Source organism: Ceratotherium simum, chromosome 28 (genome assembly GCF_057802395.1).
Source record: "Ceratotherium simum simum isolate JZ-2026a chromosome 28, ASM5780239v1, whole genome shotgun sequence".
In the NCBI taxonomy this organism is placed as follows: Eukaryota; Metazoa; Chordata; class Mammalia; order Perissodactyla; family Rhinocerotidae; genus Ceratotherium; species Ceratotherium simum.
Genome location: NC_141927.1, coordinates 17855667 through 17876967, shown reverse-complemented (window position 1 = coordinate 17876967; position 21301 = coordinate 17855667). Strand labels below are relative to the sequence as shown.

The following is a 21301-nucleotide window of genomic DNA, read 5'->3' as shown; positions in this document are numbered from 1 at the left end:
AGTGTGTGTCATAGTGCTGTGGGAACTGTAGAGGTTCATACAAATGCTGATTGATGATCATTAGGAAGAAGGTGTTCACTCGCTGTATGTGTGTTTTGAAACCATTTGTTGATCTGTTACCTTTAAAAAACAGGTTACTGTGACAGACAATGGTAGTCCCCCCAAATCAACCATTGCAAGAGTCATTGTGAAAATCCTTGATGAAAATGACAACAAACCTCAGTTCCTGCAAAAGTTCTACAAAATCAGGCTCCCAGAGCGGGAAAAAGCAGAACGAGAAAGAAACACCAAGCGTGAGCCACTATATCGTGTTATAGCAACAGACAAAGATGAAGGTCCCAATGCGGAAATCTCCTATAGCATCGAAGATGGAAATGAGCACGGCAAATTTTTTATTGAGCCCAAAACTGGAGTGGTTTCGTCCAAGAAGTTTTCTGGAGCTGGAGAATATGATATTCTTTCAGTGAGTTAAGATCTAGTCTTTGAATTTCTTGTATACTTTGACTGTTAATCTAGTCTTATGTCTCCTCTCTTATAACTCGATCTCTATTCAGCAAATGGCCTCAGTGTTTGTGACCTAACAGTGAGAAGTATGGGTTTGCTTTTCACTTTTCAGCTGTCACTCCAATTATTATTTATATTGAGTATGGCTTGAAGAGGTTGCTCTTTTTATCAAGCGTTAAACATGTGGAATATACAAATACAGATATTAAATGTTTGAAAATGGCTCAGTTTAAGACCAAACCATCCATGCTTCAGTTATGGGATATAACTTCTAATTTGCTGTTTTTATCCCCTCTTCCTATGTTTTAGATTAAGGCAGTTGATAACGGTCGCCCCCAAAAGTCGTCAACCACTCGACTCCATATCGAATGGATCTCCAAACCCAAACCATCCCCGGAGCCAATTTCATTTGAAGAATCGTTTTTCACCTTTACTGTAATGGAGAGCGATCCAGTTGCTCACATGATTGGAGTAATATCTGTGGAGCCTCTTGGCACACCTCTCTGGTTTGACATCATTGGTAAGCATGCCTCCTAGTTTTCACTGTCCTTGTGTAAATTAAACCAACGAGAACCTGTCTATGATTTTCTTATTTTGTGTACATCTCAGAATTTAAAATTGGGAGTAGGACCTATAAGTGGAGAATTTGTATTAAATTGCAGTATTTTGATTGCAAATTTTTTCACAATATCCAACATATATTAAACTTGTTTAAAATAGGTGCTCTGTATGTACCATATCATTCATATAAAAATAAAGTTTTTAAAAGTGCATCAGGGAGTTACAGAGAAATCTAAACATTTTGGTCCAAAAACAGAACTTCTTAATTTTTCCCTCTTGATATATAACATATGGCACATTACTATTTTCAGTGAATGTGATTTGAATGTTTAAAAGAACTGCCTGTGTGACTGTCACATGTCGGTATTTTATAGGGAATAAGCTTACAGATTTTACTTGTATAATTAAAAACGATAGTGCCAACTATGGCTTTTTGAGTTTTATTTACCTCATTTTCAGTAGGAAGCAGGGTTTGGTAGATTAAATCATCCTGTGATTAAAAATTACGTGCCTAAGCCAATTCTTTTTCTTCCTTTTTTTTTTGTCATTGAATTTAGCTTAGACACAGAATGTAATACCCTATTCCAACATGTCAATTTATGTTAGACTTGGACGTCTTAGCTTTTTTTGTTCTATTCACACGATTTTAATTATAAGGATATTTAAGACCAAAAGTATGTATTGTGATTCATCTCTAATTCTAGGAACTTCGTATTCTTTTTCCCTCGTCCACCCTTAGCCGCCCTACCCCCAACTGCTGTTTTAGCAGGTTGAAGCTGATGGGGCGTAGGCTGGAGGGACCACTCGGTGCAGGTGGTACAGGCTTTACCCTTTGAACTTTCACCCTAGACAGGCTGCTTTCCCAACGTTGGTCGTTATATAAAATTGTTGATGTCTTCAACCTCTACGTTTAGTTTTAGGGGAAAAAAAAATAATTTTCGTAGTTAACTACAATCAATACTAGTTCGTTTGCGTTCTGTTAACTCCTGTCACGTTTCAGATGAGCAGGCTGCTGCTGGGCAGTGTCTACTTCACCATTTAATGCTGACTGCGTTTGGAAGCTGTTTGATTGATGGCTCTTCCTTGTTCTGTGCTTGCCTTCCATGCTTGCTTGCTTCTTTTTGGCTGTGCCAGGAGACACACTTGCTAGAGAAGTGTTTTACATCTTTCAGATGACTTGTGACCTGAGCTGTACAGCAGAAGGTATCTGCTGAGATCACATAATTTGCCTCAGATTATGAGATCTAAAATAAAAGCGTCAATTTTTAGAACTTTTTATTTCCAGTGACTATCTTTCATGGCCTTTTTTTGTCGTAGTGTGCACGTGGTCATCCATTTCAGTTGCAGACATATTCGTTTCCTACATCCCAAGGTCTTGCATTTTAGGTTTAACTGAAGACTTTGTTTTCTGTGTGCGTTGTTTTGTTTTCTGGTTAGATTTAGTAGTAGAACTCATCCTGACGTTAAGCTTTTGTTTTCATTCCATTTCATTTCATCGATACAAGTATGTCAAGTTCAGTGGGTTTGAAAAGAGAGTTTATGTACAATATAATTGGGAATGCATCTGGATAATGTTAGTAGCACAGAAACTTCTGCTTCGTTAAGCTTTGTGTTTGACGACAATGGGAAAAAATTTCACATAGTGTATGAGAGTCAGTACTAACTGATGTTAACTACCACTATTTTTTTCATTTGCTTTTAATAGTTATTTTATTAGGGCCATATGCTCAAAGTGTCTCAAAAATTTTTTTTTTGAGTAAACATTTAAATGGCCAGCTTTGGTTCCTAAATGATGTTTTATATAGCTGCTGAGATATAAATTAAAGAGAGATTAGAACCCTTGAAAAAGCAAATTGAAAGTAATTCATTGGCAATATTAGCAGTGTTTTCCTGTTTTCAGAGTTACTTTCTTGCTTCCTCTGTTAGTAGCTTCCTTGAAAATTATGGCTCAACTTTGCCTTAATAAGCATTGTCTTTCTAATTGCCCTTCGGTTGTTGTCTTGCAAAATGGAAGCTCCTTGGAATCACCATGATCAGTTTATCAGAAGGTTTTTTTTTTTCATGCCATTAAGAATTAGAAAGCCACAAAATAAATGTCAGATTTTCATCCTTTGATCTGTTTTTACTCTTCTGTTTGTCCTAATTTAAACTAGGTGGCAACTATGAGAGTCACTTTGATGTGGACAAGGGGACTGGAACCATCATTGTTGCCAAACCTCTTGATGCAGAACAAAAATCAAACTACAACCTCACAGTTGAGGCTACAGATGGAACCACCACTATACTCACTCAGGTAAGTGTGAATTACATCGGTAGATGATGTATTTGTCAGAGGAATGACATGACAATGGGATTTAAGGGCCTGCAGCAATATGAACAGTTGATTCTGCCCCTGAGGTTCTCAAATCAGAAGCTCCTGTGTTGATGTGGTTTACACACGTACACATCAAGGCTTTTTTATTTAGAGAAAGAAAATCAACTTTCTAAAAATTCCAATTTAGGTTTTGCATGTAATTAACAAGTTTGGAAAATTTTGAAAGAAAACTTTAAAAAAAACCCCCGTATTATTGTTATGCCATCAAAATCCTATAATGTTATACTCATTTTGAACTTTATTAGTATAAAGTGTATCACTATTGAGAATGAATTGTCCAAGTCGTTTTCATTAAAGCTGGTTAAAGTGATTAATTATCTTTTAAACGTTTTTTTGGATTTTTTTCCCCTTGGCTACCTTAACTAGGGCTGTGTAAAATAACTGATAAAATTGTTCTGATTATTCCTTTAACATCTTTATTTGTTCCTATCTGATGATTAAGAGGTGACCAGATTACTGGGATTTCAAACTTAAATGTTAAAATCCTATAAATTAAATTTAAATTATCTTCTTCCTTATTTATTCTCTTTGATTCTCAAAGTGGGCTGTTTGAGGATTTGTTGAACACTTCTTAAGTGCCAGGTATTTTTCTAGAAGCTGAATAGAAGAAACAAAATCCTGCCCTCGTGGAGCTCACATTAGAACGGTGGAAACTAAAGGCTTGTGTATAATCTGCTGTATCCACAAAGTAAGAAGAAGAAGTGAAATGTTAGAGAATAAAATGCCTCTGGAGTCCAATTTTCTAGCTTTAGATTATACTATTTTAAATCTTAAGTATGACAGATCATCTGCTAATCATTTAGTTTCATTGAAGAATAAAAATTATAGTCTATGATGTCTCTTCAGTTAATAAATGAATAACTTAAAGCCAGTTGCGAAAAGACCTTATTCCTTTCTCCAAATGCTTGTGATTTTTAGTGTATTTAATCTATGTACTGTGCTTTGGATCATTTTGAGATTCTCATGTAAAAGTTCTAGTATGGTATTAAAATTTCCATTTTGTCAGTAACTGTTCTCATTGTAGAAGTTAGACTTTAGTGTATGAAAATGAGAATAAAAACATCAATAATTGCAATAAATTTAACAGGATAATTCTGAAAGGTTTAAAGACTATAACAGTATGTAGACCAGTTCAAATAATTGACTAACCAGAAATCTAGCAAGAGGAACTTAATAATCAGGAGAAATAGCCCTCTATACCAAACGTTTTCATTACTAAAGATGATATATATCTACCTGTAGCATTTATCACTTATTACAAAAGTGAACAATCAGCAATGCACCCCTTCCTCAATAATCGTAGTTTTAGCACAATTAAAAGCTTAGAATGAACTATAGTGTATATTGACTAAAATTCCTATAAAACCCAGGAAATATATTCTGGTCATCTTTTCTCAGGGATACAGGATATCTTAAATTCGGTGCCTCATTTCTTCTTCTATGAATTATTTTGAGTCATTTTCGGAGGGTCCTGATAATATCCTAACGAATCGCTGGCAGGGAGAGGCAGTCAGAATGTCAGAGAATGGTTACAGAGCCCAGGCTGACCTGTTAAGGTGTGGGACAAAGGGAACATGAGTAATTAGGTTTCAATTTCCAGGCTGGGGCTGAGAACAGGGAGATAGGGATGTGGGTGGGAGCAGAGCTGCAGATACCCCCTGATGAGGGACACCGAGATCAGAACCGGGTCGATAAGGCCCTGGAGCACAGCAAGGTAGATAGGTAGAACTCCGGAACCAGCAGAGCAGGTTTCCCTGCGTGGAGGTCAGTAGCAGCAGATGTCAGATTCGAGATCTGGAGAGCATTGGCGGATAAGCCAAGGTGCACCCTCCGCAGAGATGGGCGGTGGGAGGGTCGTATGTAACGGCCAGTGCTCTGTTGAAACAGCCCTTCTCCTTGCCTTCCTTCTGTTTTCTGCTTAGGATGCTGACCGACATTAATTCAAGTCCCTTTGCTTTATCTGGTGTCTCAAGGTAACTTACCAAATCAGTAAACATTGTTTTCTTTCTTTGAAACAGCTTTGCTTTCATGTTTTCTTTCAGTTTCTCTCGAGCATCAGCATCTCCTACTCTGGAGCGGGCCATTTGGTTTGAATCTCGGCTCTGCCTCTTACTCCTGTCCGTGGGCAGGTGGCTATAACCCTCTGTGCTTCTTCCATTTTCTCATCTGGGAAATGGGCATAGTGATTTTGCCCTCATTGGGTGCTTATGAGGGTGAAGTGAGATAACCCATGGGTGCTTGCTCTTAAAGCCCTGGGGCCCACTAGGCGCTCACACGGCGTGTGCTGTTGCCCATCAGCACTGGATCCGGCTCTTGGCCCCCCGCTTGACACTTGAGTCACCTTCCTGTCTCCATTCTCTCTCCCTACAATTCATTGTGCACTGCCTGTGACCAGAGTGGTCTGCCAGTTGGGAAGAGGAGCAGAGGTGAACCTCTGCTGATCACAAGGTTCAGTACATACAGGATGTATAGTTCTCCACCCCCTGCTTGGGAGTCAAGGCTCTGCATATTCACTCCCACTTTCTCCCTGCTCTTTTACTTACTATCCTCTAGTTCCAGGTCCTTCTCTCTGGTCTCTAGGAGACAGGATGTTTGATTCTTCCCCTTGCCTTCATGTCTTTGACTGAGCCCTTCCGCATACCCCAACATACATTCATCTGCTAACCTAAAACCTATGCAAGCAAAGCCTTACCTCCTCCGTAAAGGCCTTCTGAATGTCCCAGACCGTCTCTGGACCCCTAAAAACTTAGTTGTCAATGTGTGAAGCCTCATTAGGGTCTGTGTATTTGAGACATTGCCCAGTGAGGGTAAAACCTTCTTGAGGATAGGACTGTCGCATGCTTATTTGCACCCTCACTAATATGTAGGCAAGTACTGAGCATGTAGATGCCTAATAATATGTTTCAATTGAATTGCCTTATCAGAAATGATTGTTTTTACTTTGGCCGTTCCCATTTGGTTGTGATTAATCTTGGAGCAGGATTAAGCTATCTCTGCCCAACATCTGTCTTACTCTATGAGAAAATAATTTTAAAATTTATAGTGGAAATGAATGTGTAATGATTTAACTTATAGACATTACCTTTATAGCCATCGCTCCTGGACCATCACTGACCTTTCAATGTCAGGCATCAGTAGTTTTAAATGTTTACATAACTTGCACGTAAAACCTTTCTGTGGTCTGGTGAATGCATTTTGTGTTCCTATAAAGTTTACTGTGACAAGTCCATCACTGATGTTTTAGTATTCTGTGAGAACACTGGAATAGTCTTCATGGAAAGCCCTCTAGTTCATATGCATGCACCAGTGTGGTTAACACCTTACCTGCGCCATCCTGGGACTTTGGCCCCCTGTGCTGTTTGGACCAGCAAGCCCCTTTGTTCCATACGAGCCACTGAAGCTCAGCTGTCTTGTTCATAACTGTCAACTGTCTTTTATAATCGCTAGTGATTCCCACTGTGCCTTATCCACGTATGTCTTTTCAATCTGAAAGTTAATCCCCTTACTGTCAAAGTAAAAAAAAATTTTTTTTAATCTAGTTTAGGACTGAGTTTTTTAACATCTGCTTTTTTTCATCTAAAGTTTTTGTTCTATGTTGACAAATTAAGAGAGTTGACCTTTTCACTGTACTTAAATTGCTTTTACGAAATAAAGTTACTATTTATATGTAGGTTTTGTGATCACAAAAATATATAAAGATTTTAAAACACATTTCTAATTTTTCTTTTTATATATAGAAAAAATCTGTTTGTTAGGAATTCGGAGTCTCAAAGATTAGAACAAGAAATTTAGATACTGTGACCCTCTAGTAACATACTCACCTCAATAGCTTGGTAGTTACAGATCCAAATGTGATCTGCAGTAAATTAGTCCTCTGTAAATCCTGGTAAAGTTAACTTTTCTGTTATCTTTATGTGAATAATCTAGAAATATCTCTTCTCTGGAGACCAAAGAGAAATTACCTCTGTTTCAGAAAGAAATGTGTGAAAAGTGTTATATTTTCTCTCCAAAGTTGGTCTGAAGAAGTTAGAAAGATCTTCGTTATCTTACTCATATTTATATATAGGTAACAGATGGATGAGGAATATTTTTTTTTTTTAATAATTTTATTTATTTATTTTTCCCCCAAAGCCCCAGTGGATAGTTGTATGTTGTAGTTGCACATCCTTCTAGTTGCCATATGTGGGACGCGGCCTCAGCATGGCCGGAGAAACGGTGCGTCAGTGTGCACCTGGGATCTGAATCCCGGGCCGCCAGCAGTGGAGCGCGAGCACTTAACCGCTAAGCCACGGGGCCGGCCCTGGATGAGAAATATTAAAGATATTTTTGATTCTAGGTTTTTGTTGCTTTTATTTCTCATATTATTTCATTTTGCTAAAAAATCAGGTTTTTTCAGTGTGCATCTGATTTTTTCCCGATTCTTTAACTACTAAAACATCATAATTAGGAATATTATCATGTGAGTCATTTTGTCATTACAGGTATTCATCAAAGTAATAGATACAAATGACCATCGTCCTCAATTTTCTACATCAAAATATGAAGTTGTTATTCCTGAAGACACAGTGCCAGAAACAGAAATTTTACAAATCAGTGCTGTGGATAAGGATGAGAAAAACAAGCTGATCTACACTCTGCAGAGTAGTATCGATCCCTTGAGTCTCAAGAAATTTCGTCTTGATCCTGCAACCGGCTCTCTGTATACTTCTGAAAAACTTGACCATGAAGCTGTTCACCAGCATGTCCTTACAGTCATGGTACGGCTTTCTGCACATTCTCCTGCCGGCCTTTGGTTTCTGAAGGGTTTCATGTGTTGGAGAGTGATTTTTAATCAGTTTTATAAGGAAAACCCCAACAGGATTGATGATGTGTTGATTCTTTTAGGTACGAGATCAGGATGTCCCTGTAAAGCGCAACTTTGCAAGGATTGTCGTCAATGTCAGTGACACAAATGATCATGCCCCCTGGTTCACCAGTTCATCCTACGAAGGGCGGGTTTATGAATCAGCAGCCGTCGGCTCAGTTGTGTTGCAGGTTACGGCTCTTGACAAGGACAAAGGGAAGAATGCTGAAGTATTGTATTCCATCGAATCAGGTATCTTTGGAGCACTTGATAGGTTTCTAGCTTTGCGCTTGTTAGAAAGCATACTTGTTCTTTTCTAAAATTAGTTCTAGATGTTGAAACATTTCTGTGTATCACTGTAAAAATTGCTTAAATTGATCTTTAGCTACCTTTTTACCTGTTAGGAGAAAGAGGATTTTTTTCTAAACTTGTAACTCATTAGAAAGCAAAGATAGAGTCCTAAATAAGTCTGGGTGAAGTTCTTGGAGATTCACGATATTAGCTTAATTCAAGGCTCTGGGAAGTCCTGCAGTAAAGAATACTTTATTGGATCAATTCAGTATTTCCAAACTGGTTTTAACCACACGATCATTTTCCTCCATAACATCTATTAACTATGAAACACTTAGGAGTATTTTCTCTTGGGCAGAGCAGGAGATTCCATGACGGGGTGCTGACTCATCCAACTCTAATTGGGTCAGATCTGCTAAAGAGGGTGTCATGCCCCTCCTGCCTCTTCCATTAGATTTTCTGCCACTTGAACCCCCATGTCCCTTTGACAGTTGTGTTTCATTCTTGGAGTTGGGTTGTTGCAGTAGGCCCCAGAGTTGGGACTAGACTTGAAGAAAGTTTGAAAAGGCTAAGGGCCCTGCCCGAGTTGGGCAGGAGGCAACAGGGTAGGGAAGGCCAGCTGGAACCGTGGGCCTAGGCAGCCCTAGGTGTGATGTACAAGAAGGGGGATCACCAAGAAGCGGTTGTGGCAAAGCGAAATATTTTTGTCCTCTGGTCTGTTTTATGCTGCTATTCACTCATTCGTTTATTCATTCCATGGACAGATTAAGCTGATTGTATGTGCCAGGCACCATGCGAGGAGCACTCATACTTGTGCATGATAGGTAGGGGTTGCCATTGGTCCACAGGTGTATGTTCTTGTGAAAGAATTCTGCCCCTGATTGAAACAGGGATCTGCTTTAGAGCATTTGATTCATACAGTCAGAAATCACCTTGCTTTGAGACTTTCCCTACTCCTGCCAAATACTATGAGTAAGTGATTAAATATTGAGAAGGCAGCTTCCTTTTTTCCATCTTTCTCAGTGCTGCTGGTAGTACAAAGAATGTGTAGTCTTTTTCATTGTGTCTTTATAATGATTTTAGAATATTGAGATTGTCCGCTCAACTTGACTGTTTTTAATAAAAGTCCATACCTCTGTGTATTTAGAAATTATGTCTTTCCCAGGCATAGAATTGGTCGAGTTGTAAATGTTATCAAAAGCTGAGCAAATGGAGAGCAATTTTAAAAAACAACACTTAATCGATGTATTTTATGTGGTTAAACTATTTTTATTTCTTAATATATTTGAAGTTTCATTTATTTCCCTGAAAAATCACCAAATTTAAAAAATCACAAATAAGATCTCATACACTGCCTGTGGTATGTTAAAACGTATTGCAGTGTAGTTAGTGCCTTGAAGAAAGATGCAGGTTTTTCCACTGGTTCAGAAATTGAGCTGTTAAAGAAACAGTACATTCCATTTGTGCATGCCTGAGCGCTTCAATAAAATAATTTTCTCATAGACAAACTGACTGGGTTTGTGTAGGAGAAAATGTGAAGCTTTCCCTTAGCTTTCACATAATTTTAAACAACTGGGTGGTTAAAATATGACTGTTGGTGCCTGACTAAAGGCATGTGCATTCTTTAAATGCCTGTAGTGACTGATGGGATTAGTGATTTGGTATTCCAAGAATGGAACTGTGTCTCCACTTGAAGAATAGATAATACCAAGGGCCTATTCTGATACAGAATCTGGACTTGGAAGAAGATACTTTTATGGATTTGGTAATATAAAAATTGTGCTAAACAATTACATTATAGGAAATGAGTCCCATTAAAATGCAGTAGAGGGCCGGCCCCGTGGCTTAGCGGTTAGGTGCGCGCGCTCCGCTGCTGGCGGCCGGGGTTCGGACCCCAGGCATGCACCGACGCACTGCTTCTCCAGCCATGCTGAGGCCGAGTCCCACATACAGCAACTAGAAGGATGTGCAGCTATGACGTACAACTGTCTACTGGGGCTTTGGGGGAATAATAAATAATTAAAAATTAAAAAAAAAAATGCAGTAGAAGTGTGTGTGCGCGCACGCGCGCTCAAATCTGTTGGAATAGTAGGAACTGTGAAAGGTCATACAGCTTTCTATTTAACAGTTTTTTTCCTAATCACCAGCTTCTAATTTGTGTCAGATTACATTTAATAAAGTTCAGAAGACTAGTTATAAATTCAGGCTGTAACACTGCATGTTTAATTAGCAGCAATTTATTGAGCAAAAGGTTTGGTCTGATTAGGAGTCTTTAGGGAAAAAGGAATTAATTAAAGGATATTTTCAGTAACAATTGAGTTATGCGCTTAGAGACACATCGGCGCCGTACTCTGGGCTGTATCGTGTTTTCTCTCTATTTTTTTAAAGTACAGATTATTGTAACTTCAAAACTGTTGTAACGCCTGTAAATAGAAGACGCTCAGTAAATATACTTATTGACTAGAATTGGTGTTCTTTCCCCAACTTAGTTTAAATATAGTTGCAATTGAAACTTTACAGAGGTTGCTGGACTGTCACGCAGTCAGCATCTTACTGAGCATCCACGGCATGTCCCCCGTGGGAAGAAACAGATTCCTGGGCACAGCTCTCCAGCATGCCCTTTGGGGTGTATACATGTACTACAGTCATAGCTAATGAGCACAAACTCACATGCTTGTCCAGATAATTGCCTCATTCAGATAGAAAGAACAATTTAAGGCCATTTAGAAATCACCAGTACCTCCAGCTAAAGGAATGACTAAGCCCCCGACCTAGTGCAAACTTCTATCACTGCCTTATTGATTCATTCCCAAATACTAGATGTGTATTTCGATGTTTGGTAAATGTGCCTGTTACTGGATGGAACTGGGGCACATTCAAGTCACTCGACAGCCCTCACTGTGTTTCCACATAAACATGATGTTGCTTTACCATTTGCAAGTCTGATGATTTCTGCCATAGTAGATGTGTATGTAGGATCCATATATTAATTGACGAGCTGGGTTCTTGTTTAACCTTCTGGTTATCAGTGACAAGCTCAGAGCTGTCTTTATCAAAGTCAGGGTACTCCAGGTAATAATGTTTCTGAATTTCATATGATTGATAAAAATTTTTTGTCAGATTCCCAGTTAGTCAGTACACATTTCTTTTGCTAATACTTTTAAAGGGAGTACTTAATCTAACAAATGGTTGTTGGTAGTGATAGAGGTATAAATGCAGAAAAACAAAACCAAATAGAGGTATAAATGTAGTGCCTTAATGACTGTTAATTTTTTTCAGACTGCTGGTCAACCTGTCTGGCATTTAATTCTTTGTCTTCCGTACATGTGTAAAAGTCATCTCATTCAACAAATATTTACTGAGTGTCTCCTGTGTGTCAGGCATTTGTCTAGGCACAGGTGATAAAAATAATGACTAAAACAAGCCATGCTTAAACAGCTTATCTTCTAGTGGGAGAACAGATAAAAGAAAAAGGTTGCAATACGTGCTATAAAGAAAAATCAGTGAGGGGACGAAGTAACAATGCTGAACAGGGAAGTAACAAGCCCTCCCCATCATATTCTCTAAGCAGGGAACATCTGGGTAAAATCTGAATGAAGGAATGAATGGAGAAGCTGTGAGAACAGCTGGGGGAGGACTGTTCCAGGAGAGGACCCACCAAATACGGTGGTCCTGAGATGAGAATGTCCTCGCCTGATTGAGAAGCAATGAGGCGGCCCTTGTGGTTGGAGGGCAGGGAGCAAGTTGTAGAGAAGGTAGTGTGTTCTGACACCACCAGCCTGCTTCACTGCAAATAAAATCCATTCATTTCTCCACTTGAAGCCTTGCGTATTGGAAGCTTTAAGATTTCACTATACAAAATAAGGGAGAAATGCATATAGAGGAATGAATATAAAATATGGTAGGTTGGCTGCTGTATTAGTACAGACATAGGAAAGTTCAAGGGGTGGGGATGAAGACAGTTGTCTAGAGGTTTCCACAGTCTCCTGTATCAGTCCAGGCAGTCAGTCACAGTTTTGGAAGGTGGGGGTGATGCACAGGTAGGATGAGAAAGGTGCTTGAGGTTCTGATGACTGATTAGAACACAGTGAGGGGGGCCGGCCCCGTGGCTTAGTGGTTAAGTGTGCGTGCTCTGCTACTGGCGGCCCGGGTTCACATCCCAGGCACGCACCGACGCACCGCTTGTCTGGCCATGCTGAGGCGGCATCCAACATACAGCAACTAGAAGGATGTGCAGCTATGACATACGACTATCTACTGGGGCTTTGGGGAGAAAAAGAGGAGGATTGGCAATAAATGTTAGCTCAGGGCCGGTCTTCCTCAGCGAAAAAAAGAGGAGGATTAGCATGGATGTTAGCTGAGGGCTGATATTCCTCACAAAAAAAAAAAAAAACAACACAATGAGAGAGAATCTGGGATCATCAACTCTCATAAATAGAGACAGGCTGGAAATTAGTGTCTTTAAGACCTGGCAGAGGTAGCAGGACCCCGTTTGTGGTCCAGGGTTCAGCTCAGAGCTTCGGGGCCTGGAGAATGCCTGGGCCTCTGCCCTGTTGGCAGACTGAGGCACTGCCTTGGGACCTGGTTGCAGAGCCAGGCAGACTTAATGAAAACCAGACTGAGTCTGGCCTCAGAAAAAATCATCGTGGATTTTTGGAAAATGTATTAAAGGGAAGGAAATGAAGGCTGTAGAGGAAGTATTTACTAGTAATGATGCGGAGAAAGAAGTGCTTAGTTGATCCTCTGGTTTGCAAATCACACTAAGTAATTCTGGTCCATGAAATGCCACACTCAATTGCAAGCCTAGAGGCAAACAGAGTTTGAAAAAGCAGTTAAGTGGCAAGTCAACTTTGTTTTGGGTAAGTGTAATAGTTCATTTGGGGAAAATAAATTCAATTCTATGACTAGGGTAATGGATTCTGGACTCTTGTTGACAAAACAGAAATGGGATGAAGCACTGATGGATGGATGGAATCTGAGGACCCTCACGCTGCCTGATCTATCCAAAAAGATAGTAAACTGTTAAACTGTAGTAAACTGCTGGTTTCTTCAGGAAGATTTCAATCAATGATACTAACATTGTGGAGTTGCATTTGCAGCTAAGTACATGTATATAATAGGCTGGAAAAGGTCCAAAGAAAAGCAACTAAAACTATCTATCCTAGAGAAGAGTTTCTGAGCCTCAGCACTATTGACATTTTGGACCAAAAACTTCTTTGTTGTGGGGGGCTGCCTGTGTATTATAGGATATTTAGCAGCATCCCAGGTCTCTACCCACTAGATGTCAGTAGCACCCTCTCCCAGCAAGTAGTGATAACCAAAAATGTCTCCAGACATTGCTGAATGTCCCCTTCTGGGAAAAATTGCCCCTAGTTGAGAACCACTGACCTAGAGAATAAATTGACTTGAAAAAGGTTGAGAAGGGAATATTATTGACATCTTCAAAACCTTTCAAGTGGGACAGATTATACCAAGCTTATTCATCAATTCCCTGAATATTTAAAATAAGGAATACTCTCTTGAAGCTTGTTCAGTTTTCCTAGTGATTTAAAATCTGTCCTTTCATAATGAATAAGAATCCTGCTAGTTTGCAAGTGATAAATGCTAAAAATATAAAATATGGGCCAAAGGGTTTTTGAGGAACCTTGGAAAATAATTAACTGCTTTATGGAAGGATAACCATATCCTTCCCCAACACATTCCTGGTTCAGCCCGTAGAGAGTGAGTTTTGGCTTTAGGTGCAGAGTGATATTTTTTCTGTTTCTTGCTTTTCATAATTTATGGATACAACTCTGAAAAATCTGCCTTATTTTAGGTGGATAAAAATGGAACAAGTTGAAAAACGAAACAAGTTGAATGAAACAAGTTCCATTCACATGTTAATAACTCCTGAATTTCTGTGTAATTTCAGAATATAATCTTTAAAGATATCTTTATTTGTTTCTGTATATCCAACTAGTACTTCTGCCAGTCCTTATATTTTTCTCTAACATGCTTTTTTTTCCCCTCCTCCCAGGAAATATTGGAAATTCTTTTACAATTGATCCCATCTTGGGCTCTATAAAAACTGCCAAAGAATTAGATCGAAGTAACCAAGTGGAATATGATTTAATGGTAAAAGCTACAGATAAAGGCACTCCACCAATGAGTGAAATAACTTCTGTGCATATCTTTGTCACAGTTGCTGACAATGCCTCTCCAAAGTTTACATCAAAAGAATATTCTGTTGAAATTAGCGAAACTATCAGCATTGGGAGTTTTGTCGGAATGGTTACAGCCCATAGTCAGTCATCAGTGGTCTATGAAATAAAAGATGGAAATATAGCTGATGCTTTTGATATTAATCCACATTCTGGAAGTATCATCACTCAGAAAGCCCTGGATTTTGAAACTTTGCCCATTTATACATTGATAATACAAGGAACTAACATGGCTGGTTTGTCTACTAATACAACTGTTCTAGTGCATCTACAGGACGAAAATGACAACTTGCCAGTTTTTATGCAGGCTGAATACACAGGACTCATTAGCGAATCAGCTTCAATTAACAGTGTGGTCCTAACAGACAGGAATGTCCCATTAGTGATTCGAGCAACTGATGCTGATAAAGAATCAAATGCTTTGCTTGTTTATCACATTGTTGAACCATCTATACACAAATATTTTGCTATTGATTCTAGTACTGGTGCTATTCATACAGTACTAAGTTTAGACTATGAAGAAACCAGTACTTTTCACTTTACTGTCCAAGTGCATGACATGGGAACACCACGTTTATTTGCTGAATATGCAGCTAATGTGACTATACGTGTAATTGACATTAATGACTGCCCTCCTGTGTTCTCCAAATCGTTATATGAAGCCTCTCTTTTGTTACCAACGTACAAAGGAGTAAAAGTCATCACAGTGAATGCTACAGATGCTGATTCAAGTGCGTTCTCACAGTTAATGTACTCCATCACCGAAGGCAACATCGGGGAGAAGTTTTCCATGGACTCCAGGACTGGTACCATAACTGTGCAGAACACAACTCAGTTAAGGAGCCGCTATGAGCTAACCATTAGAGCTTCTGATGGCAGATTTGCAAGCTTAACCTCTGTGAAAATTAACGTGAAAGAAAGCAAAGAAAGTCAACTAAAGTTTACCCGAGATTTCTACTCTGCAGTCGTGAAAGAGAATTCCACGGAAGCCAGAACATTAGCTGTCATTACTGCTATTGGAAATCCAATCAACGAGCCTTTGTTTTATCAGATCCTCAACCCAGATCGCAGATTTAAGATAAGCCGCACCTCAGGAGTTCTGTCCACCACTGGGATACCATTTGATCGGGAACAGCAGGAGGCATTTGACGTGGTGGTGGAAGTGACACAAGAACAGAAGCCTTCAGCGGTGGCCCACGTTGTTGTGAAGGTCATCATAGAAGACCAGAATGATAACGCACCGGTGTTCGTCAACCTTCCCTACTACGCTGTTGTTAAAGTGGATACTGGGGTAGGCCACATTATTCGCTATGTGACTGCCGTGGACAGAGATAGTGGCAGAAACGGGGAAGTGCATTATTATCTTAAGGAACATCACGAACACTTTCAAATTGGATCCTCAGGTGAGATTTCACTGAAAAAGCAATTTGAACCTGACACCTTGAATAAAGAGTATCTCGTCACGGTGGTTGCAAAAGATGGAGGAAACCCAGCTTTTTCGGCTGAAGTGATAGTTCCAATCACTGTGATGAATAAAGCCATGCCTGTGTTTGAAAAACCTTTTTACAGTGCAGAGATTCCAGAGAATATCCAGATGCACAGTCCAATTGTCCACGTACAAGCCAACAGCCCAGAAGGATTGAAAGTGTTCTACAGCATCACAGATGGAGATCCTTTTAGCCAGTTTACTATTAACTTCAACACTGGAGTTATAAATGTCATAGCTCCTCTGGATTTTGAGTCCCACCCAGCATATAAACTGAGCATACGAGCAACTGACTCCTTGACTGGTGCTCATGCTGAAGTATTTGTTGACATAATAGTGGAAGACATCAATGATAACCCTCCTGTGTTTGTTCACCAGTCTTATGCTGCAACCCTTTCTGAGGCATCTGTCATTGGAATGTCTGTCGTTCAAGTTAGAGCCACAGATCCTGATTCAGAACCAAATAGAGGAGTTTCCTACCATATGTTTGGGAATCACAGCAAGAGTCATGATCATTTTCACATAGATAGCAGCACTGGTCTCATATCACTAGTGAGAACTTTGGACTATGAACAGTTCCAGCAGCACAAGATTTTTGTAAGGGCTGTTGATGGTGGCATGCCCCCGCTGAGCAGTGAGGTGATTGTCACAGTGGATGTCACTGACCTCAATGATAATCCCCCACTATTTGACCAACAGATTTATGAAGCCAAAATTAGCGAGCATGCCACTCATGGGCATTTTGTGACCTGTGTAAAAGCCTATGATGCAGACAGTTCAGACATAGACAAATTGGAATATTCCATTCTGTCTGGCAACGATCATAAGAATTTTGTCATCGACAGTGAAACGGGGATTATCACGCTCTCAAACCTGCGCCGGCACACCTTGAAGTCATTTTATATTCTTAACATTTCTGTTTCTGATGGGGTTTTTAGAAGTTCAGCTCAGGTTCATGTAACTGTAATTGGAGGCAATTTGCACAGTCCTGTTTTTCTTCAGAACGAATATGAAGTGGAGCTAGCTGAAAACGCTCCCATGCACACCCTGGTGACTGAGGTTAAAGCAACTGATGGGGATTCTGGTATTTACGGGGACATCACTTACCATGTTGTAAATGATTTTGCCAAAGACAGATTTTACACAAATGAGAGAGGACAGATATTTACTTTGGAAAAACTTGATCGAGAAACCCCAGTGGAGAAAGTTATCGCAGTTCGTTTAATGGCTAAGGATGCTGGAGGGAAAGTTGCTTTCTGCACCATTAATGTCATCCTTACAGATGACAATGATAATGCACCACAATTTCGAGCAACCAAATATGAAGTGAACATTGGATCCAGTGCCCCCAAAGGGACATCAGTCATTAAAGTTCTTGCAAGTGATGCTGATGAGGGATCCAATGCTGATGTCACCTATGCCATTGAAGCAGATTCTGAAAGTGTTAAAGAGAATTTGGAAATTAACAAACTGTCTGGTGTAATTACTACAAAGGAGAGTTTAATTGGCTTAGAAAATGAATTCTTCACTTTCTTTGTTAGAGCTGTGGATAATGGGTCTCCACCCAAAGAATCTGTGGTTCCTGTCTATGTTAAAATACTTCCACCAGAAATGCAGCTTCCAAAATTTTCAGAACCATTTTATACCTACACAGTTTCAGAAGACATGCCTATTGGAACAGAAATAGATCTCATCCGAGCAGAACATAGTGGGACTGTTGTTTATAGCCTGGTCAAAGGAAATACTCCTGAAAGTAATAGGGATGAGTTCTTTGTGATCGACAGACAGAGTGGAAGACTGAAACTGGAGAAGAGTCTTGATCATGAGACAACTAAGTGGTATCAGTTTTCCATACTTGCCAGGTGTACTCATGATGACTATGAGGTGGTGGCTTCTGTAGATGTCAGTATCCAAGTGAAAGATGCAAATGATAACAGCCCCGTCTTGGAGTCTAATCCGTATGAGGCCTTTATTGTTGAAAACCTGCCAGGGGGAAGTAGAGTCATCCAGATCAGGGCATCTGATTTAGATTCAGGAACCAATGGCCAAGTTATGTATAGTCTAGATCAGTCACAAAGTGTAGAAGTCATTGAATCTTTTGCCATTAACATGGAAACAGGCTGGATTACAACCCTAAAGGAACTTGACCATGAAAGGAGAGAGAATTACCAGATTAAAGTGGTTGCATCAGATTTTGGTGAAAAGGTTCAGCTGTCCTCCACAGCCATTGTGGATGTTACTGTCACCGATGTCAACGATAGTCCCCCACGATTCACGGCAGAGATTTATAAAGGGACTGTGAGTGAAGATGACCCACCAGGTGGTGTAGTAGCCATCTTAAGTACCACGGATGCAGATTCTGAAGAGATTAACAGACAAGTTACATATTACATAACAGGTAAAAAATTTTAAACGATTAAAATTACGCTTAACAGGTAAAAAAATTGTATTAGCAGTATAAATTCTGAGATACGTATTTTATGAAATCAGGAGTTAAAGGGATGGTTTTAGTTAAGTATATCTAAAATAAGTAGAAATAACATCTCTTAAGCTACATTTCACATCATTTACCTGTGCAAAGCTAACAGTTGTTTCATTAGACTGTTTTTGATTTTTATGACTCATTCTGTGGAATTTTATACTTAACATATAATAAATATATTATAATTAAAAAGAAAAAAAACTATAGTTTCAGTATACGCTATTATTTAGTAGTCTGTATTTTATTTGGCTTAATGCTATGTTTAAATACACATTTTAATGCTGGGTTTTTTTTGGTTTTTTTTTTTTTTGATAAATGGGGAATCTGATATACCAAATTTTAAATGTAATTATTTTTTAAAAAAACATAATTCTTTTAAACCATAACATTATATATCTTTGTACAGTTTGTATCTGCTGTTACTTACTTCTTTCCTTATTTCAACAAATTTGACTGTCATCTTCCTCCATTGATTTGATAGGAGGGGATCCTTTGGGGCAGTTCGCTGTTGAAAATATACAGAATGAGTGGAAAGTATATGTGAAGAAACCTCTAGACAGGGAAAAGAGGGACAATTATCTTCTGACTATCACAGCCACTGATGGGACCTTCTCATCAAAAGCTATAGTTGAAGTGAAAGTTCTTGATGCAAATGACAACAGTCCAGTTTGTGAAAAGGTAGGCTACTCTTTCTTTAAATTTATATATTATGCATTCAGATTTCTTTCTTAAACCTTTCAGTAGGACTGTCATGTGGTGCCATGGTGTAATTCAAATGTGTTTCGTATTATAATCTCTTAACATTTAAGCAGAGGCGAGTGTTAAATGGGGCAGGAGTTGGTTAAGCTTCAGAACTGTTTTGGGGAATGCTAAGTCGCTTAAAAACCTCGTTCAACAATACTGTCAATTAGGGCCAGGCTTACAGTTGTGTTTAACTCTAAAAATGCTCTGTGAAGTGTTCAGGAAGGGATCCCCTTCATTTAGGGATGAGGTTATGTTGGGGGAACTATCTGGCCAGCAGTTCTTTATACAAAGCTCTGTTTGGCTTGAACAGACCATTGTTGGGGCACTTGCTCTTCTACATACTAGAGAAACTAAGAGGTAACGATGTGGCTCCCGCACCTGTGGAACCCACCACTTAATATTATTGAGAAGAGATATGCCAGAGGAGAGCTGTTCCCATCGAGGCTGCAAGATGAGGACTTGAGCAGGGGAGGTCACGGAGCCGGAGGATGAGGAAGTGCTCAGCCTTTGGGAGGTGCTGATTAGATAATCGAGTAGAAGTGAAAGGGCAGTGGGCTTGAGGGTCAGCTGGATTCTAGAGGCTGTGATGGTCTGTCCAGGGAATGGGACTCTATCCTAGAGAAAATAGAGACTCTTTGAATCGTTTTATATTTGAAAGGTGGAGATGACAGGAACAGAGAGGTCCTCAAGATGAGTTTGGTAGTATTGTGTCCATTTAGATGAGGAAGATTGAAACCAAGGAGATAATGGAGAGTAGGCGGAGGTGGCAGAAGGAATGAAAGGACAAGAGACACTACAAAGGAAGAACTGGTAGCAGTTGGTCCTGCCTGGATGTGACAGGCCGGCAAGCGTGTTAAGTCAAGATCGACTTGAATGTTTCCTACAGGAGTGACGGAGAGGAAGACCAGAGACGAGCCTGGAGGGGGAATTGGTTTTAGAGGAAGCATGTTGAGTTCCATTTCAGATTTGTTGAGTTTAAGGTAATGGGACATTCGGTTGAATGTGTTTTTTAGGCATTTAGAGATGGTGAGATTGAGGGTGGATATTAGGGAAGACTGTGTAAACTTGGCAGTTTTCTGGATAACTGATAATTGAATTCATTTGAAAGGATAACAACAAAAAGGGAAAAAGAGTAGAGTTAGGTATTTCCCCAGGGAGAAGGGAGGAAGAGAACACAGATAATCAGTGCAGTGTTATTGAGAGTGAAGGAGGAGAGAATTTTTAGGAGGCGGGATGGCAAGCAGAATTGTGATAGAGCTAAAAAGATGACTGAGGTGTGGAACAGACCGTTTGGTTTCTCTGACCGGCTTGGAGATGGCGGTCTCCGTATCATGAAGTAGGCGGACGCCTGATTGCAGGAGGTTAAAGAGTGTGCCTTAATGAGGACATCGGTATGGCCCTTGGAGAATACAAGGAAGGAAGAAGAGTGTGGTAGGTTAAGGGGGGAGGCTGCGTGGAGGGGTGGGTGATTTTGAAGAGGGACGGAGGAGTTGGAGAACGCTGCAGTGGGCATGAGAGGTGCCAGAGCTGTGGAAAGGAGCAGAGCTGTTCCCCGGGAAAAGGATGATTACAGTCAGTCTGGAGGGAAGTGGAACTTCTGAGGGATGAGGAGTTAATGCGAACCCATGTTTGTGCTTTTTGGTGACAGTATTTTTTTGGGGGGGGAGGAATAATTTATGTGTGTGTGCATATATGTAAATATATCTCATAGAAACTAAATGTGTGTGTTGTTTTTTAACACTTTCGTATTATTTGGATGTCATACCCTATCATCTTTGGGAGTAGTGAAGCTGAACGCTGAAGTTACACTGGGTCA

The 21301-nt window shown here is 39.7% G+C and overlaps 1 protein-coding gene across 4 annotated transcripts in view; it reads left to right on the top strand.

Moving 5' to 3' along the window:
* FAT1 (FAT atypical cadherin 1) overlaps window positions 1-21301 on the top strand; it is a 132363-nt gene that overhangs the window by 84658 nt on the left and 26404 nt on the right. For all 4 annotated transcript variants that reach the window (XM_087418391.1, XM_014786283.2, XM_087418389.1 and 1 more), the window contains 7 exons: window positions 134-463; window positions 814-1024; window positions 3219-3358; window positions 7921-8196; window positions 8324-8534; window positions 14590-18657; window positions 19223-19419. In XM_087418391.1, coding sequence (XP_087274517.1) covers window positions 134-463; window positions 814-1024; window positions 3219-3358; window positions 7921-8196; window positions 8324-8534; window positions 14590-18657; window positions 19223-19419 — 5433 coding nt within the window. The remainder of the gene's footprint in view (window positions 1-133; window positions 464-813; window positions 1025-3218; window positions 3359-7920; window positions 8197-8323; window positions 8535-14589; window positions 18658-19222; window positions 19420-21301) is intronic.